At 77.0% G+C, this 17,895-nt stretch overlaps 3 protein-coding genes across 12 annotated transcripts; 2 read left to right on the forward strand and 1 right to left on the reverse strand.

Moving 5' to 3' along the window:
- The first annotated feature begins 1,358 nt into the window (after positions 1-1,358).
- Positions 1,359-6,991, forward strand: LOC119716903 (drebrin-like). Its single transcript, XM_038178874.2, has 14 exons — positions 1,359-1,518; positions 2,929-2,981; positions 3,076-3,188; positions 3,393-3,467; positions 3,886-4,023; positions 4,139-4,216; positions 4,328-4,479; positions 4,586-4,640; positions 4,799-4,873; positions 4,962-5,082; positions 5,156-5,860; positions 5,983-6,098; positions 6,353-6,407; positions 6,489-6,991. Exons 1-14 carry the CDS (start codon positions 1,433-1,435, stop codon positions 6,587-6,589), a joined length of 1,923 nt encoding a protein of 640 aa, XP_038034802.2. The 5' UTR covers positions 1,359-1,432; the 3' UTR covers positions 6,590-6,991.
- Positions 6,965-14,960, reverse strand: RTKN (rhotekin). Of its 10 annotated transcripts, none has more exons than XM_072037983.1 (14): positions 13,489-13,673; positions 12,863-13,103; positions 10,889-11,088; positions 10,748-10,809; positions 10,577-10,630; positions 10,392-10,509; positions 9,938-10,159; positions 9,773-9,867; positions 9,399-9,505; positions 8,997-9,125; positions 8,767-8,932; positions 8,579-8,683; positions 8,208-8,316; positions 7,618-7,740 (listed from the first exon to the last, which is right to left on the reverse strand). In XM_072037983.1, the coding sequence occupies exons 2-14, from the start codon at positions 12,965-12,967 to the stop codon at positions 7,734-7,736; spliced, it is 1,479 nt and encodes a 492-aa protein (XP_071894084.1). In that variant the 5' UTR covers positions 12,968-13,103; positions 13,489-13,673; the 3' UTR covers positions 7,618-7,733. The 10 variants fall into 10 exon arrangements, with proteins under 10 accessions (XP_071894079.1, XP_038034804.2, XP_071894081.1 ...); XM_072037981.1 differs by having other exon boundaries at positions 8,208-8,409; positions 8,997-9,128; XM_072037982.1 differs by having other exon boundaries at positions 8,997-9,128; positions 13,489-13,669.
- A 168-nt stretch (positions 14,961-15,128) lies between these two features.
- INO80B (INO80 complex subunit B) lies at positions 15,129-17,590 on the forward strand. The gene is made up of 5 exons (XM_038178885.2): positions 15,129-15,324; positions 15,528-15,720; positions 15,892-16,010; positions 16,347-16,528; positions 16,803-17,590. Exons 1-5 carry the CDS (start codon positions 15,279-15,281, stop codon positions 17,265-17,267), a joined length of 1,005 nt encoding a protein of 334 aa, XP_038034813.1. The 5' UTR covers positions 15,129-15,278; the 3' UTR covers positions 17,268-17,590.
- The last annotated feature ends 305 nt before the right edge of the window (positions 17,591-17,895 follow it).

The following is a 17,895-nucleotide window of genomic DNA, read 5'->3' on the forward strand; positions in this document are numbered from 1 at the left end:
GGGTGCACCAGCATTCACAGTGCCACCAGCAAGCTCCAGTACAAACCAGTAACGCCATGGGCCTCCAGGCCTGCCCGCTGTCCCGCCGTCCCTCTGTCCCTGCCCCCAAAGCCCTGCCGGAGCCCCGCGGTGCCCGCAGCTCTCCTGCCCCAGCGCCTCGGGGTGCCGGTGCTGCACCAGGCCCTGCGGGCACACCACACCCGGGGTCCCCCCCCCGTGCCGGAGCTCTCCCTGTCCCCGGTCACCTCCTGTGGGTCCCCGGGGGCTCGGGGCTGTCCCCCCAGGACTGGGTACCGCTGTGTGCCAGTGGCCCAGGGCATCGGTGGCTGCTGTGGCGGGGGCCCCTTGTTTTGGGGGCGTGAGGGCTGTGGTGTCTGGGTCCCCGTGCCCGCATGGGCTGCAGCTCGGCCCCCCCCGCAGGGGTCCCCAGCGGTGCCCCCGTTGCGCACATCAGAGAAGGGACCAGGACGGGCCCGGCGGCCGGGGACTGCGGGACCGGGCCCCCGCCCCAGGCCGCCAGCAGCGACAGCCGAGCTGGGGAGAGCTGGGGGGGGGACAGCAGCGATGGGCACCCCCGTGTGCGGGGCTGGGGGCGGCACGGGGCGCTGCGGGACACGGGACGGTGCCGGGACACGGGGCGGCGCAGCGACACGGCGCGGGGGGGGGCTCATCCCCGCCCCCCGGGGGGCGCCCCCCCCGCCCGGCCGCAGCTGCCGCTGCCGAATTTTTTCTCTCTCTGGGGCTTTGGGGCTCGGAGGCCGCGGTGACCAAATAAGGGCAGCGGCGCCGGGCGGCCCCGCGCGTGGGGAGGCCGCTCCTGGGGGGGCCGGGCCCCGGGGGGGCTCCGCGTCACGCGTCGCGTCCGCCCGCACCGGCCCCGCCGCGCCCCCACCCACGTCCCGGCCCCCCCGGGGCGCTCTGCCCTGCACCCGTGTTACGCGTGGGACCCCGCCCTGAGCCCCTGTCACCGCGTGGGACCCTGCCCTGTGCCCACGCCACGCAGCGGGACCCCCGCATCGCCCCCACGCCGCGCTGTGGGCCCCGCGCTCTGCCCACGGTACCGCGTGGCACCCACGAGCCCACGGACCCACGCCCCGCACCCACGCCCTCGGGCTCCCGAACCGGCGGGGGGGACCCGGCACCGCCGCGCCCCCGCGCTCTGCCCCGGGCCGGGACCCCCCCCGGCGGCAGCGACCCCGTCCCGGGCGGCCACCGGGCGGCCCCCGTGCACCGGTAACGGCCCCGCCGCCGGTAGCGGCCCCGCGCCCCCTCCACCGCCCCCTCCGGGCCGGGCACAGGGCGCGGGGCTGGCGCGGTGCCCGGTCCCGCCCGGTCCCGCCCGGTCCCTCCCCGCCCTCCCGGCGGCGGCGGAGGCGGGGCCGGGCCGGGCGCAGGATCTGTCCGGGCGGCGCGGGGCCGGGCAGGGCGCAGCATGGGGGCCCCGGGGCTGGACCGGCACCGGCTGGCGCTGCTGGCGGCCAAGGAGGACGTGGGCAACCCGCGGGCGGCCACCAACTGGTGAGGGCACCGGGCACCGGGCTACGGACGGGCTTCGGCACCGGGCACGGGCGGGGACCGCGACGTGCGGGGCAGCGGGCGGGGGGGACCCCCGCGGGGCCGGGGAACCCGGGCACCGGAGCCTGGACAGGGGGTCCTGGGCCGCACGTGGACCCGCGCACCGGGACCGGACGAGCGTGGCCCCGGGGAACGGGGACGGCGGGACGGTGCCGAGACGGTGCCGCGGCCCCGGGGCTGGGCCCCGCCCGGCGCTGAGCCCGCGGACCCGGGCAGGGAACCGGGCGGCCCGGCCCGGCCCGTCGGGCTGGGAGCGGCTCCGGGGTGCGGGGCCCGCCGGGGCTGAACGGCTCCGGGACGCGCCAGGGCCGGGGGGAGCGGCCGCGCCCCCGCACCGGTGCCAGCCCGGGGGTGCCCGCAGCGCCCCGCCCGGCTCTGCCATCCCCCCCCCGGCCCCACCGCGTGGGGACCGCGGCTCCTGCCCGGCCCCACCCGGGCGTGGGAGCCCCGCGCCCCTCCCGATGCCGGCGGGGCGGCGGCGGAGCCTGTCCCGGGACCGGTGCCGCTCCTCCCGCGGGAGCCGGGCCGGGGGCCGGCGCCCTCCCGACACCGGGCGGCCGCGGTCGGGGCCGGCTGTCGCGGCGGGTCCCCCGGGCTGGCGGCGGCGGCGGGGCTGGGGGGGGTCCGGGGGCGGGGCCGCCCCTTTCCCCGCCGCTTCCCGGTGCCGCGCGGCCCCGCGGCCGCTGCCCTCTGCCCCGTGGCCCCGAGCCGCTCCGTGCTCCAGCGCGCCGCTACCGAGCCGTGCCGGGCCGTGCCGCTCCGCACGCGTGCTGCTGGAGCCGGGCCGCGCCGTGTCCCCGGCGCGCAGCGTGCCGCCACATGCGGCTGTAATCGGAGCCGTGCCGAGACAAAGGCGGCGGCGGCTGGCGGGGAATGCCGCCCCGGCGGGGGGCTCCCCGGCCCCCCCGGCACCAGCCCCGGGCGCACGAGGCCCGGGGGCGCCGGCGGGTCGGGGCTGCCCGGTCGCTGGGGGGGCTCTCGGGCAGCGGGGAGAGGCCGGCTCGGGGCCGGTATCACCGGGGGAGACGGGGGGCGGGCACGGGCCGGGGGGGTCCGGGCGCTGCGGCGCTTCCCGCGGCCCCATTGTCCCCTGGGCGGATGCTGCCGGCGGCACTTCCACGAATTGAGCCCGGCGGGCAGCGGGGGGGGCACGGCGGGGGTGTGCGATGGGGTGGGCACGGCGCGGGGGCCGGGCACTGGTGGGCGGGGGCCGGCGGGGCCGCGCGGTCCCGGTGCGGCGGGGACCCGGTGCTGGATACCCGCCCCCCCCCCGGCCCTGCCCTGACTCCTCCCGGCGCCACCCCGGGGGGTGCCGCTCCCCCCCCCCGGCTGCTGATCCCTCTGCCCCCCCAGGGCCGTTTTCGCCTACGAGAAGCACCATGACCTCAAGCTGCTGGACTCCGGAGGTACGGAGGGGGGGGGACCGGCCGCTGCCTGCCCCCGCAGAGTGCGCGGGGGTCCCGCAGCGCCCGGCCCCCCCTGACCGCCCGCTCCTTGCAGCCGGGGGCGCGGACGAGCTGGCCGCCAAGTTCTGCGCCAGCAGCGTCATGTACGGGCTGTGCCGCCTCCGGGACCCCAACACCGGCGCCCCCCGCATCGTCCTCATCAGCTGGGTGAGTGCGGGCCGGGGGCTCCTGTGGGGGGGCGCTGGGGCTGGCCCCGCCGCCTCGCACCTCGCCCTGGGCACGGCCGAGGCTCCCCCCGGCCCCCAGCCCCACGGCTGTGCGGGATCACGGCGGGGGCTCCGGCCGGCGGCGGGCACGGGGCGGGGGGGGCGCGGCGGGGCCCCAGCCCTGAGCCGCCTGTGCCCGTGCCAGGTCGGGGAGAAGACGCCCGAGTCCCAGCGGCAGGCGTGCGCCGGGCACCTGCCGGCCATCAGAGCCTTCTTCAGGGTGAGTCGGGGCCGGCAGGGGGCCGGGGGGGGCCCCGACCTGGGGGGGCTCCCCCCGCCCCTCCTCCCGCCCCCCAACCCCGGGGCAGCCCCGACCTTTGCTTGCTGCGCTCAGTGCATTCCTGGCGCTGCTGACTCAGGCGCCGCCGTTCCCAGTTCCCAGCCTTGGCCGCCGACCCGGGGCTGTGGCTGGGCTCCCTGCCCCGGCCGGATCCTGCCCGGCCCCGCAGCAGCGGGGAGGCTGCCCCGGCCCGCCCGGCGGGACGGCCCCCGCGCCCCGAGCCGTCGGGGAATGGCGCCGGGATCCCCCGGGGAGCGCTCGGGGCCCGTCCCGGGGGGAGCGCGGGGGGGGGGCTGTGGCCGGCTCCTGGGCACCCCCGCGGGTGCTCGGGGCTGACTCCGTCCCGGTGTGGCGGCAGGAGGCCAGCGTGGTGCTGAGCGCCCGGCGCGCCGAGGAGGTGACCCAGGAGGGGCTGAGCCGCGCTCTGGCCCAGCTGGCCCCCGCCGCGGCCCCCCCGGCCAGGAGGGCCCCCCCGGCCGACACCGAGGAGCTGGTGGTGAGCGGGGCCGCCGGGGACGGGGACGGGGACCGGGACCAGCGGGGCGAGGGCGAGGGCGCCCCCCGGGTGCTCGCCGCCGCGGGGCCGCCCTGAGTCCCGGCGGGTCCCGCAGGGCACCAACTACCGCAAGACGAACCCGGCGCTGGAGATCCGCCGGACCCAGCGGGACTCCTTCTGGGCGCAGGCCGAGGTGAGGGCCGGGGCGCCCCGCGCGGCCGCCGCTCCCGGGGGGCCCGGGCTCGGCCCCGGTGCCCATCCCGGGGGGTCCCGGCCCCGCTGAGCCCGGTGCCGCCCGGCGCAGCGCGAAGAGGAGCAGCGCAAGGAGGAGGAGCGGCGGCGGCTGCTGGAGGAGCGGCGGCGCTGGGAACGGGAGCGCATGGAGGAGGAGAGGCGCGAGGCGGCCGAGCGCGAGCAGCGCTTCAGGGAGAAGGAGCGGCTGATCGAGGAGCACCGGTGAGCGCCGCACCCCCGCGGCCCCGCACCGGGACCCGCGCTCCCCGCGGTCCCCGAGCCCCGGCGGCCGCCCCGGTGCCGGCCCTGAGGGTCCCCGTCCCGGCAGGAAGGAGCAGGCGCGGCTGGAGGCGGAGGAGCGGAGGAAGGAGAAAGCCCGCTGGGTGAGCGGGGAACGGGCACGGGGGGACGGGGCACGGGGGCACGGGGTGGGCACGGGGTTGCCGCGCCCCAGCCGGCTCACCGCGGCCCCATCCCGTTCCCGGTCCCGGTCCCGTTCCTGTTCCCTGTCCCGGTCCCGGTCCCGGTCCCGGTCCCGCAGGAGCAGCAGCAGCGGGAGCACGAGGAGGCGATGCGGGAGCGCTCCCGGCGCTCCGAGTCCATCGAGAAGGCGGCCGTGAGTGCGGGGGGGGGCCGGGGGAAACGGGACCACCGGGGGGGCTCCGGGGGCCGCCGCTGACGCCCGTCCCGTCCCGGTGCTGCAGGAGGCGGCCGTGCTGGTGTCCCAGCGCCCGCAGAACCCCCGGGATTTCTTCCAGCAGCGGGAGCGCGCGGGGTCCACCTCCGGGGCTCCGCTGCCCGCCGGCCCCGGGGGCGCCCGGCCCGGTAGGTGCTGGGGGGGGGTGGGAGGGGGCGGGCCGGGGGTCCGGGGGCCGGCCGCTGACCTGCGCTCCCCCAGGAGCCCGGCGGCCGTTCCTGCGGTACCAGCGCAGCCTGACCGAGTCAGCCTTCATCTTCCGCCGGCCGGAGCCCCCGCCCTCGCCCTCGCCCCTCGACCCCGGGGCTTTCAGGGCGGCGCCCCCCACCAGCCCCCGCCGCCCCCCGCCGCCGCTCCCCGCCAGCCCCGCGGGGACGGGGCCCCCCCCTCGCTGTGCCGCCGCGGGGGCTCTCAGCCCAGCCGGGGCAGGGCCCCCCCCGACCCTGCCGGGGTCCCCGCCCCCCGCCAGCCCCCCCGGGTCGGGGCCCCCCGACGGCACCCGTGGGGCAGAGCCCGAGCCCCCCCGCGGCACTCCCGGGCTGGGCTCCCCCAGCAGCCCCGGCGGGGGGCTGCCGCTCCCGAGCCCTCCCTGGCAGCCCCCCCCGGGGCCGGCTGCGCTGTCCCCCACCGGCAGCGCGGGGGCTGAGGCTCTGCCTCTGCCCAGCCCCCCCAGCACCCCCTTGGATGAGGAGGGGCCCCCCCCGGGCACCCCTCCCCTCCCCAGCCCCCCGGCTTGGGGGTCTCCAGGGCTGCCGGTGGAGCCGGGCGAGGGGGCCCCGAGCCCCCGGGGGGGGTCTCCTCCCCCTGGGCTGGTGCCTGCCCCGGTGCCCCCGCGCGGCCCCAGCCCCCCCAGCCCGCTGCAGGATCCGGCCCTCCCCAGCCTGGCAGCCCAGGAGCCGCAGCAAGGTGGGTGCCCGCAGCCCCCTGCCCGCTGCGTGGGGCTGGGGTGGGGGTCCTGCACGCTGCGCCCCCCAGCCCCAGCACCTGGGCTGGTGGGGGGGGGCTCAGCCGTGCCCACATCCCCCCAGGGACCATCAGGGAACCCGAGCAGGAGCCAGCCCGGAGCGACTCGGGGCACAACGGCATCGGGGACCTCGGGCACGGGGGGTGGCCAGCCCCCTGGGAGCAGGACCCCCCGGTGCAGGTAGGGCTGGGGGGGCTGGGGGCAGGTGGTGGTGGCATAGGTGGGAAGGGGGCACCTGCGGCGGGTGGGGGGCAGCGGGGGGCTGGGGGTGAATGTTTGGGGGCTGGGAGGGGACAGCAGGGGGAGCAGGAATGGGATGGAGGGGGGACATGACAGGACAGGGGCTGGGGGGGGCAAGATGGGGCTGGGGGCAAGGGGCAGGACCAGGCAGGGGGGCCCTGAGAGTATGGGACCCCCGGGGCCCTCTCGTGCAGGGGGATGAGCCCAGTGACACCATCCTGCCGGAGCCGCTGCACAAAGCCAAGCCAGGTACCGCTGCGCCCCCCCGGCCCCCCCATGTGTCCCGAGCCCCCTGGCCGGGCTCAGCCCTCACCCCCTCTTCCCCCCCAGGCTTCGCCCTGCTGCTGGCCCGCGATGCCCCCCACCAGCAGCTGCCTGCCGGCAGCACCCCCCCAGCCGAGGACGAGGACCTCTCCCCCCATGCTGTGTAGTGGGGGGGACAGCAGCACGCCGCCCCCCCCAGCACCACCTACTGTGCCCCCCAGCACCCCCCCAGCCAGGGCTGCCCCCAGCCCCCCATGCATTGGCTGCCCCACACCTCGCCCCACTGCCCCACGCTCGGTGTGGTGCCTGCAGCCCCCCAGCCCCCCCCCAGCACCACCTCTTGCACTGGGGCCGCTGGCCCCCTTCCCCCCCCACCCCCCCATACAGCAGCTTTGGGAAGCAGCCACACACCCACAGCCCTGACCCACCTGTGCAGCACAGGGCTGGGGGGGGACAGGGGTCCCCAGCTTGGGGGGCACAGGGCAGGCAGCAGGACCCTGCCCCCCCGCGACCCCCAGCCCCCCCCAGTGAGACGCAGTGGCTGTTAAATAAATTTTAATGCACATGAATGAGGTGGTGGTGTCAGCTGGTCCCCACGGGGTGCAGCGGGGCCAGGGTTAGGAACGGTGAGGAAAGCAGAGTGGGGGGGCTCTGGCCCCCTGGGCTGGGCCCACAGCTGCTCATGGTGGGGTGAGCCCCGAGCACCCCTCGGAGGGGGGCAGCCCCCAATGCCCCCTGCAGTGGTGGCATTGGCCCCAAGTGCCCCCCCCATCCCCCAGCACAGGGGCACCGTAAATTCCAGTTTCTCCCCAGGGAAAGAAGCTCTGAGCCCCCTGCAGGGCCTGGGACCCCTGGGACCCCCCCCCACCGCCTCCCAGGACAGGTCCCCTGTGGTGTCAGCCCCCACTGTGGGGGGGGGACAGGGCCCCCTGCCCCTGAGCCTCCCGTAGGTCCCGGGCTCAGACCTGGGACTGGAGGTACCCGGGGGGGGCCGGCAGGCTGGGGGGGGGAGGCACACGCTCCGTGTCCGGGCTGCTGCTGCCGGGGCTGGAGGAGCTGGAGCTGGGCGAGGGGCGAGGGGAGGGGGCGCGCCGGGCCCCCCGCCCCTTCAGGGTGCTGAGCTTGGCATCGAGCGAGAGCGTGCGGGGGCGGGCACGGGGGCCGGGGCTGACCCCGCTGGGGGTGGTGGCGCACAGGGGGGGCCCCTCGAAGAGGGAGAGCCAGGGGGGGCAGCCCAGCCCCGGCCCCCCCTCCAGCCCTGCCGCCCGCCGTGTCAGGATGTCCGTCACTGCCTCGATGTCGTCGGCCGGCTCAATAGCTGCGGGGAAGAGCGGGGGTCAGCGGGGAGCCAGACACCTGCAACCCCCACCCCAAGGAGCGCCGGGACGTGCCCCACGGCTGTGATGTGCCCTATGGCTACAACGTGCCCCACGGCTGGGATGGTCCCCACGGCTGGGACATGCACCAGGCTGGGATGTGCACGGGAGCTGGGACGTGCACCAGAACCAGGACATGCACCGGAGCTGGAATGCGCCCCAGAGCTGGGACAACTGGGATGTGCCCTGCAGCCTGGGTGGCCAGGACAGCCAGGATGCGCCCTGTGGCCAGGGCAGCTGGGATGTGCCCTGCGGCCGGTGCTGCTGTGACACCTCCGGCAGGCAGAGGCAGCCGTGCCGTGCCCCGTGGGCAGGGTGGCCGTGCCGTGCCCCGTGGCTGTGCCCCGTGGAGCTGTGCCGCGCCGCGCAGCGGGTGCCGCTGGCCCAGCCTGCCGGCCCCGTACGTCACCTGTCGCTGTAATAGGAGGAGAGCAGGGCGCGGATCTCCGCCGAGACGGCGTTATCCTGCAGCAGGAGCCCTTCGCAGGCCGAGGGCGGCACGGCAGGGCCGGGCAGGGCTGCACCGTGGGAGGGCACGGCCAGGGGCAGAGAGAGGCAGAGGACAGCAGAGAGAAGGCAGGAGGTTAGGGAGGCGCAGGTGGCAGGAGAGGCTGGTTAGCGGAGAAGAGGAAGGTGAGGAGGAAGATGAGGAAGGTGAAGAGGAAGGCGAGAAGGACGACGAAGAGGAAGATGAAGAGGACGATGAGGAGGACGATGAGGAGGACGATGAGGAGGACGATGAGGAGGACGATGAGGAGGCCACGCGCTGGCCGTGCTCACCCATCTCGTGGTACAGCGAGCCCTGCCGGGGCAGGGGGGCAGGCGGCCGGCGCGGCGGTGGCACCTCGATGCGCATCAGCTCGTCACAGCACTGCTTCCACTGGCCTGTGGGGAGCAGAGGGGCCGGACTCAGTGCGCCATGGGGCAGGGGTCCTGGTCCCCATCCCTGTCCCCGTCCCCGCACGCACTCATGTCGTAGAAGTGCTGCCAGAAGGCCTCCATCCAGCGCTGCGTCTCGGCGCGGCTCTCGGCCAGCAGCGTGTGGGTCACCTCCTCGGCCCCGTAGCGGTTGGTGACGGACATGCTGTGCAGCTTCCCGCGCGCCTCCTGCTCCGTGGCGCGGATCCGGGTCTCCTGCGGGGCACGCCGTGGTCAGCCCACGCCCCCACGCCCCCCAACCCCCCGGCCCGGCCCCTACCTTGTTGATGGCGATGGTGAGCGCCGGCTCCACGCCAGCCTCAGCCTCCTGCGGGCGCCGGTAGCAGAGGAGGTTGGTGCCACGCAGGACGCAGAACAGCCGAGCCCAGCCCTGCGGCTCTCCCGGTGCCTGCTGCCGTGGGACAGGGCTGATGAGTGCACACAGCCCAGCCCCGGGGGTGGGAGCAGCCCCCTCCCCAGCACAGGGATCCCCGCTCCCCATCCCCACCACGGTCCATAGCCTAACGGCAGGGATGGCTGGCACCAGGCTGGTGCTGCCTGTCCCCTACCCACCCTGCCCCAACACAGCCTGTCCCTGCTCCACCCCGTCCCCATTCTGTCCCTGTCCCATCCCCATCCCATCCCCGTCCCCATCCCGTCCCCGTCCCCATCCCGTGCTCACCTGCACCTTGAGGAAGCCACACATCATCTGGGTGGCCATGCAGCGGGGCTGTGCAGCCAGGCGGCAGCACATGCTGCCATACAGCGGCAGCCAGAAGGAGCTCTCCTCTGGGGGGGGGGGGCACAGCACTTACAGGGGGGCCCTAGGGCAGGGCCCCCCTGGTCCCCCCGTGCCTCTCCCCAGAGCTGTCCACGTCCTGGTGCTGCCCCCCCACCTTGCCAGGCCCCCAGCCCCACCAACCCCCTCTCCCCTCCCATCCAGCCGGGACCCCGCAGTTTCTTCTCCCCCGCCCCATCACACCCCAGCCCCCCCTGCCCACCCCCAGGCCCCCAGCCCCAGCCCTGCCCGGGGAGCCCTCACGGCGCTGCGCTCACCATTGCAGGCGATGGCGAGGTCGTGGGTGCGGAAACCGTCCTGCACCTCGGCCAGGGACAGCACCGTGTGCGCCAGCAGGTGATACTTGGGGCCCCTGGGGGAGCCCAGAGTGAGGGGCAAGCAGGTGGGGAGGGGGGATGACGGGGGGGGGGTCAGGTACTCACGGCACGCTGGGGGCCGGCAGCAGCAGGGGGCCGCTGCCACCGTTAGCACCGGGGCTGCCAGGACCCCCGTCCATGGCGCTGCGCAGCCGGCGCCCCGAGGAGCGGCCCAGGGAGCTGCTGAGTTTGCTGGCCAGCTTCTTGGGCGCGCTGCCCGGCGCCTCCTCCTCCAGCCCCGCGCTGTACAGCTCCACCTTCAGCTCGAAGTCCGGACCGGCCTCCGTGCTGGGGGCACGGCTCAGCGGGCGCACGCAGCCCCCGGCTCCCGGCCCCCCCCTGGTACCGGGGGGGGGGCACTGCCGGGGAGCCCCCGGGGACGTGGGGATGCAGGGACGCGAGGGCACGGAGGTGCGGGGAAGCAGGGACGCGGGGACAGGCGGGGATTTGCGGGTTGTGGGGACGCGGGGGGACGCGGGGACATGCGGGGACGCGGGGACCTGCCCGGTGCGGCGCGCACAAGAGGACGGCGTTCTCGAAGCAGATGTCGGTGAGGGTCCGGTCCACCAGCACCATCTCGGTGTCGTAGATCTCCACCCCGATCTGGAGGAGGCAGAAGACGGCGCAGCGGTGCAGCTCTGCGCCGGGGGCGGGGGTCAGGCCAGTGTGGGGCTGGGGGCCGCACTGCCACCCCCCCCCACTCACCTCCCTTGTTCCTGAAGTACTCCGTGTCCTTCCACATCAGCGGGATGCGCAGGTCTGGGGGAGTGGGAGGGGTGGTGGTGAGACTCCCGGGGCCCTGTCCTCACCCCAGGGGCCAGTGCAGGACCCCCAGCAGCCCCCCCTGGCCCCGCAGGGTTTTTGGGGACCCCATACCTGAGATGCAGACCCTGCCCCGGCAGGGCAGGCGGTCATCCGTGGGGCCAGCGTCCGAGGGGCTGCGGGAGGAAGCGCAGAGCCGTGACCGCTGCCCGGGGGCCCCCACCTCCCAGCCACCCCCCGCCGCGGGGTCCTCACCGCCTGGCCACGCGCTGCATCACCTGCACCTCCTTCATGCGCTGCAGCTCCGACATGTAGGCCAGGATGCGGCTGTTGCACACCAGGAGGCTCTTGGTGGCCTCCAGCGCCTGCTCCCGCTGCGTGCAGGCGGCCAGCAGCTTGCAGGCCCCCTCCCGCATCCGGATCTCATGGTCAATCTTCTTCTGGATGTCCGTGTCCTGCGGGATGGGCTGTGTGAGAGCGCAGGACCCGGTGGGGGGGGTCCCGGGTTCTGCCCTCCCCCACCGCTGCAGACCCCCACAGGTTCCCGGGAAGGGGCGGCCACATTCACAGGGAGGGGACGGTGGCCCCCATGCGGCCCCACTCCCCCCCAGCACGGCCAGTGCCCGGGGCTGACCCTCCCGCCCCGAGCTGTGCTCAGCACACACGTCCCCTGACCCCCCCGGGCACAGAGCCACCATCCCGGCCAGGCCCCTGGGGAGCCACGTGCCCCACGGACACGTCGTGTGCCCCACGGAGCGCCGTGCGCCCTGCGGATACATCATGAACACCGCGGGAGAGCCAAAAACCCCACAAGCACTTCACGAACCCCACAGGAATGCCACATGCCCCACGGATATGTCATCTGCCCCACGGCTGTTTCACACCCCACGGACAGGTCGCAGAGCGCACACTTGCACCTCGTGCCCCACAGCAGTGCCACACACCCCACGGGTCCATCATGCGCCCCACAGACGAGCCACGTGCCCCACAGACACCCCACAGGGCAGACGGATACCCACAGCTCCATCATGCACCCTACCGAGGTGCCACGTGCCCCACAGCTCCATCATGCACCCCACAGACGTGCCATGCACCCCACAGCTTCACCGTGCCTCCCAGGGGAGCTCCGTGCCCCACATGCTGCCCCGCACCCCACGGAGGGGTGACGCACCCCACAGCTGCCTAACGTGCCGCACGGAGGGGCCGCGCACCCCACGGACACCCCGGCCCCCCCAGCACTGCCCCCCAGACCCTCCCCCTGAGACCAGAGCTGCACCAGAGCCACATCAGAAGGTGGCAAAGCCCCCCCCAGCCCCAGCCCCACACCCCGGGGCCCGCAGCCGCAGGGGGAGGGGGGCACCCCCCAGCTGCACGGGCGGGGGATGCCAGACCCCGGCGTGGGGCTGCCCCCTCCCGCAGGACCCCCCCGGAGCCCCCCTGCCGCAATCCGCAGCCTCGGCGCTGCGCATCCCCCCCCCGCCCCCCCGCCGGCTCGGCCCCCGCCTCACGTTGCCGGTGCCGCGGCGATCCATGCCGGCCCAGGGCATCCCCCTGCCGCCCCCCGTGCCCCAGCCCCCTGCCCCCGGCCCCCGGCAGCGGGGCCCGGCGGAGCTGCGGGCGGGCGCGGGGCCGGGGCTGGCGGAGCCGCAGCGCCGGAGCGGTGACATCACCGGCAGCTATAAATAGCCACCGGAGCCGCGGCGGGGGGCGCGGGCGGCTGCAGCCCCCCCCCGGGACCCCCCCCCGTAAGCCCCACGCTCCCCCCGCAGCGCTCACCCTCCCTGCGCCCGGCGGCCCCACTCTCCATAGGGCGCCTGCCCCACGGCGGGGAGCTTTTGGGGGCGCTGCAGGGCGAGGGGGGGGGGGCGACCGACGTGGGACCCCCCCCCCACATACACCGAGCGCTGCAGCGCGCCCGGGCCGGACGGGCGGAGGGGGCTGCGGGGGGATTCGCTCCGGGCACCGCGGGCTCCGTGCGCCCCACCGGGGGGACGCGGGGGGGACCCCCGCGCGGCAGGGCAGGGCCCCGGGCTGCGGGACCGGCCCGTTACCGGGGCCCCCCCCCCGGGCCCCCGCGCCCCGTCCCGGCCTCGCCGCGTGGCATCGCCCCGGGGGGAGCCGCCGCGGGGCTGGGCGGCCGCGAGCCTCGGTCCCGGCGCCGCGGGGATCCGGTACCGGGGGGTCGCTACCGAGGGGGCGGGGGGCGCGACCCCCCCCACCCCCCCGTACCTCGAGGCTGAGGGCGATCTGGCGGATGTAGAGCATGTTGAGGTCCTCCAGGATCCGCAGCTTGTCCTGCAGCGGGGCGCAGCCGTCCCGCCCGGCCACCTCCATCGGCCCCGCCGCGGCCCCTCGGGGAGCCGCCGACACCGGGCGCGGGGATCCCGCATCCGCCCCGGCCCCCGGCCCGCGGCCCCCGCCGCGTCCAGCGCCGTGAGCGGCCTCCCCCGCCCGGCCCGGCCCGGCCCGGCTGCGGAGAGAAAGGGCCTTTCATCGCCCGGCGAACAAGCGGCCTCTGTGCCGGGAAAGGGCAGCGCGGGCGGCGGGGGGCACGGGGGGGACGGGGGGACCGGGAGGGGCGAGGGGAAGGGGGGGGGGGGGGCAGCGGCCCCGAAACCCGCACGCGGGGACTGAGCGGGGCGCGGGGGGAGCGGGACCGGGCACCGGGCACCGGGGGGGGGGGGGTCAAGGGACGGGGGTGAACGGGGTGCGGGGGGCGCCGGGACGTGGCGGGAGTTGCGGGGTCGGGGTCCCGGGTGCGTGGCGGGGACGTGGCCCCGGTGCGCCCCGCGCCGCCCCCCCGCCGCCCCCTGCCGGCCCCGGTGTGCGCTGCAGCGGGGCCGCCCCGCCGGTACCTGCCGCCGATCCCGGACCGCTGCTCCGGCGCCGCGCGGCGCTCACAGGAAGGCGGCGGCCGCCCGCCCCCGGCCCGCCCTCCCCCGGCATTCCTCCGGCGGCTCCGGTTACAGGGGCCGCCCCCGGCCCGGCCCCCCGCCCGCGGCACCGGCGGCACCGGCACCCCGGGACCCGGGGGCGCCCCCTGGCGGCGGGTCCTTCCGTCCCCCCCCCCCCTCCCCGGTGTACCGGGACCCCGCCGCTTCGACTGCAGCCGGTGCGGGGCTACCGGGACCCCCTCCCCATAAAACACCCCGGGGCTCAGGGGGCTCGGGAGAGCCGGGACCCCCCCGTCTGTGCCCGGGGCTCGGAACCCCGGCGGCCGCAGCCCCCCCGCTGCACGCGGGCAGACACCGAGCCGCGGGGCTCGGCACGGCCCCGCCGCCGCCCCGGGCACGACGCGGCCCCCGCTGCCGACGGGGGGGGCGCGGGGCCGTGGGAGCCGCCGGGGGCAACGGCCCCTCCCGTGCCGCGGGGCCGGTTCCCGCTCCGCCCGGCCGGGCTCGCTGGGCCGGCAGCGCCCGGTCCCACCGGCGGGACGGGACGGGACGGGACGGGACGGGACGGGAGCGGCCGCCGCCGCCTTCGCCCTTCCCAGGCGGTTGCGCGGCCCCGGCCGTTCCCACGGCCCCGGGAGCCTCGTGGGACCCCGCGGCACGGGAGGTCCCGGCGCGCCCAGGCGGACACGTGGGGACACGCGCGGGGCTCCCGCCCGTCCCGCGGTGCACGGGGGGCTCCGGGGGGCTCCGGGGCGGCCGCGCGGGTCCCGGCGGCGGGGCCGGGCCCTACCTGCGGGGCGGCACCGAGCAGGCTGAGGCGGCAGCGGCCCCGTCGGATCTCCATCTCCAGCGCCGAGCCGCGGGCCACGGTCACCCGGCTGCGGTGGTTGCGGCAGAACATCGCGGCGGCGGGGCCGGGACCGGGACCGGGGCCGGGGCCGGTACCGGGGGTTGGGGCCGCTCCGGGACCCGCGGGAACTTCCCCGAGCTCCAAAGTCGCGGAAACCCCTCCCCGGGGCCGGCGGCACCTGGCGGCGGGGGAGGGCGGCGCCGCACCGGGGCTGCACCGACACGCACCGGGCTGCACCGGGCTGCACCGGGCACACACTGAGAGGCACCGGGCCCCCCCGGAGAGGGAGCGGAGCCAGGGCCGGGGCCGGTACCGGGCGTCCCCTGGCACGGGCGGGGCGGGCGCGGTGCCCCCAGCCGCGCGTGGCACCGGGCGGACAAAGCCCGAGTCAGGGCGGGCAGCTGCGGCCGGGGGGGGGGGGGTGCGGGGGGGCCGCGCGTGCCCGTGCCCGTGCCGGGGGGGCGTGCAGGTGGCCTGGGCGCGTGCCCGGGGCTGCGCACACGCGCGTGGCCGCCGCCGTGCCCCACGCGTGGGGCTCCGCGGGACCCCCGGCCGCGGGCGCTGACCCGGGATGGCCGCGGAGCGCCCCGGTACCGGCGGGCCCGGCCCCCCCCCCGCCCCGCCCCCCAGCCCCGGGCCCCCCCCGCGCCGTGGCCGAGCCGAGGCGGGGCAGGAGCGGGCCCGGCCGCAGGGCGCGCGGCAGCGGTTCCCACCCGGGCACTGGAGCCCGGCGGACTCTGCCCGCTTCAAAGATGGCGGCGGCGGCGCCCCCTCGCCCTGCTGAGGCTGCGCGCGGTGCCCCGCGGCGGGCGGAAGTGGGTCCGGCCGGAATCGGTTCCCCCACGGCGCGGGCTCGGGCTTCGGGGCCAGTACCGCCACCGGGCGCGGGCGGCTCGGCCGGATGAGCAAGGCGTGGCGGCGGGGCAGGGCCGAGGGCGGCGAGCACGGTGAGACCCCGCGCGGCCGGGGCGGGCCGGGGCCGGGCGCTCCCCGGCGCTCTCCGCGGGCCGGGCCCGGTGCCCCTGGCTCGGCCGGCGGCCGGGCCCCAGCCCCGGCGGCCCCGGTGTCGGCCCCGCGGGGCGGCCCCGTTCTCCCCTGGCGGGGTCCCGCGGCCGGGGCTCCGGGCGGGGCTGACGGCGGTGCCCCGCAGGCGAGGAGGACGATGGCGGCGGGCACGGCTCGCACAAGAAGAAGCACAAGAAGCACAAGAAGAAGCACAAGAAGAAACACCACCACGAGCCCGGGCCGCCCGCGCTGGAGCCCGCGGAGCCTGGAGCCGCCCTGCGGAAGCCGCAGCTCAAGCTCAAGATCAAGCTCGGGGGGCAGATCCTGGGCACCAAGAGGTGAGCGTGCGGCCGCTGCACCCCCAGACCCTGCCTGGTACAGGGGCCCGGCTGGCCCCAGCCCCCCCCGCGTCCCACTGCCCCAGCACCCCCAGCCCCGCAGCACCGGTGCCCGCCCCCACCCCCCAGAGCCCTGTCCCAGCCTCAGGGGCTGCCGCGCTCTCTCCGCAGCGTGCCGACCTTCACGGTGGTCCCCGAGGCGCAGCGCTCCCCCTCCCCGCTGATGGTGGTGGATGAGGAGGACGAGCCCACAGAGGGGGTGCCCATCGAGCAGTACCGGGCCTGGCTGGGTGAGTGCTGGGGCGCAGCCAGCCCCGGGGCGCCGCCACCGCTGTGGGTGCAGCGCGGGGAAACGTTGGGGCTGGAGGGTCTCTGAGGGAGTGTTGGGCTGTAGGGGTAGGTGGAGGGGCTGGAGCAAGAGTGGGGGCCCTGTGGGGATGTTCTGGTTCCCTCCTCCAGGCTTTAAGCAGGCTGCGAGTGTTCAGTGCCTCGCTGAGGGGGGCAGAGATGGTTCCTGCATCATGGGGAGAGTGTGATGCAGTTTGGGCACGGCATCACCCCAGGATGGAGCAGACACGGCAGCTGTGCTCCCCAGTGACCGTTCTGTCCCTTGCTGCCTGGCCCAGATGAGGACAGCAACCTGGACCCCTCACCCCTGCCGGACCTGGACTCCGAGAGTTGCTTCCCTGCCCGTGAGGAGGAGGAGGAGGAAGAAGAGCGCTGGCTCGATGCCCTGGAGAAGGGTGAGCTGGACGACAACGGGGAGCTCAAGAAGGAGGTGGATGAGTCCCTGCTGACAGCACGACAGGTGAGGGTGGCAGGATGGAGCAATGGGGCTGCGAGGGGGGTGGTGAGGACTGCCCTGGGGCCATCGTGTGGAGCCCCCAGCCGGGGGCATCCTGCCCAGTTTGGGTGCTGCCCCAGAGGCGGCTGGCTCTGGCGAGATGAGGAGCGTGGGGACCCCAGAGCTGGCTGGGAATCAGGTCGGAGCCTCCGTGCCCTTGGAGGGATAGGGATGGGGGGCCCTGGTCGGGGTGCCCCCACCTGCCTCCAGCCTGATGGCGCCCCCGTGGCCCCCGCAGAAAGCCCTCCTGCACAAGCAGCAGAGCCAGCCGCTGCTGGAGCTGCCCATGGGCTACAAGACGAAGGAGATGACGGAGGAGATGCTGGTGAAGCGGGAGGAGCGGGCCCGCAAGCGGCGCCTGCAGGCGGCCAAGAAGGCAGAGGAGAACAAGAACCAGACCATCGAGCGCCTCACCAAGACCAACAAGGCCAAGGTGAAGACGCTGCGGGAGCGCCGGGCCAAGCAGGCGCCGTGCCCCGTGGTGCACTACTGCAACGCCGCCGACCGCATCACCGTGTCCTTCCCGGCCGGCATGGCGCTGCCGCTGCTGCCCGCGCCCGCCCCCGCCGTGCCGCCGCCCGCGCTGTGCGGGGTCAGCGGCTGCTCCAACCACAAGCGCTACTCCTGCTCCCGCACCGGGCTGCCCCTCTGCAGCCTGGCCTGCTACAAGAAGAACCTGCGGCTGCAGGAGGCCGCGGCCTAGCGCCGGGACCACGGGACTGGGGCACGGGACGGGACCGGGGCCACGGGATGGGGCTGGCGGCACCGCTGGGGCCGGGGCTGGGACCGGGGCTGGGACCGGGGGGTCTCTGGGGGGTCTCCCGGTGGGCCCCGTGCCCGGGCCGTGGGGGGGGCCCAGCCCCGCCCCCCGGTCCCGGCCCCGCCCCTCACCGGGAAAGGGGGCGGGGCCGGAGGGTGGGGTTATGGGGGGCGGGCACCTGCGGGCGGGCCCTATTGGCTGGGAGCGCTGTCTGTCAAAGAACAACGCCGCTGGTTGGTCGGCCTATCCGCCAATCTTTCGTCCGAGCAGTGGTTTCGCGTCTGTTTAGCTGCTGTCCGCTGAGGGTCCGCCTCTGGGGCGGGGTCGAGCTCGCCATTGGTGGCGATGGCCGTCCATCATGCGCTGCTACGGAGGACGAGACTCCCATTGGGCAGCAGCGACGTCCGTCGCGGCCGGGGAGGTGGTGCTCGGCCTCCGATTGGCTGCCTCCGCCGCCACTCCCCGCGGGGGCGGGGCTCGGTCCCTTTGTCTCTGTTGTTGGGCGTGAGGAGCGGGCAGACGGCACCCGATTGGCTGGGGCAGGGCGGCGGCGGCGGCGCCGATTGGCCGG

The sequence above is a fragment of the Anas platyrhynchos genome, chromosome 4, assembly GCF_047663525.1.
Source record: "Anas platyrhynchos isolate ZD024472 breed Pekin duck chromosome 4, IASCAAS_PekinDuck_T2T, whole genome shotgun sequence".
In the NCBI taxonomy this organism is placed as follows: Eukaryota; Metazoa; Chordata; class Aves; order Anseriformes; family Anatidae; genus Anas; species Anas platyrhynchos.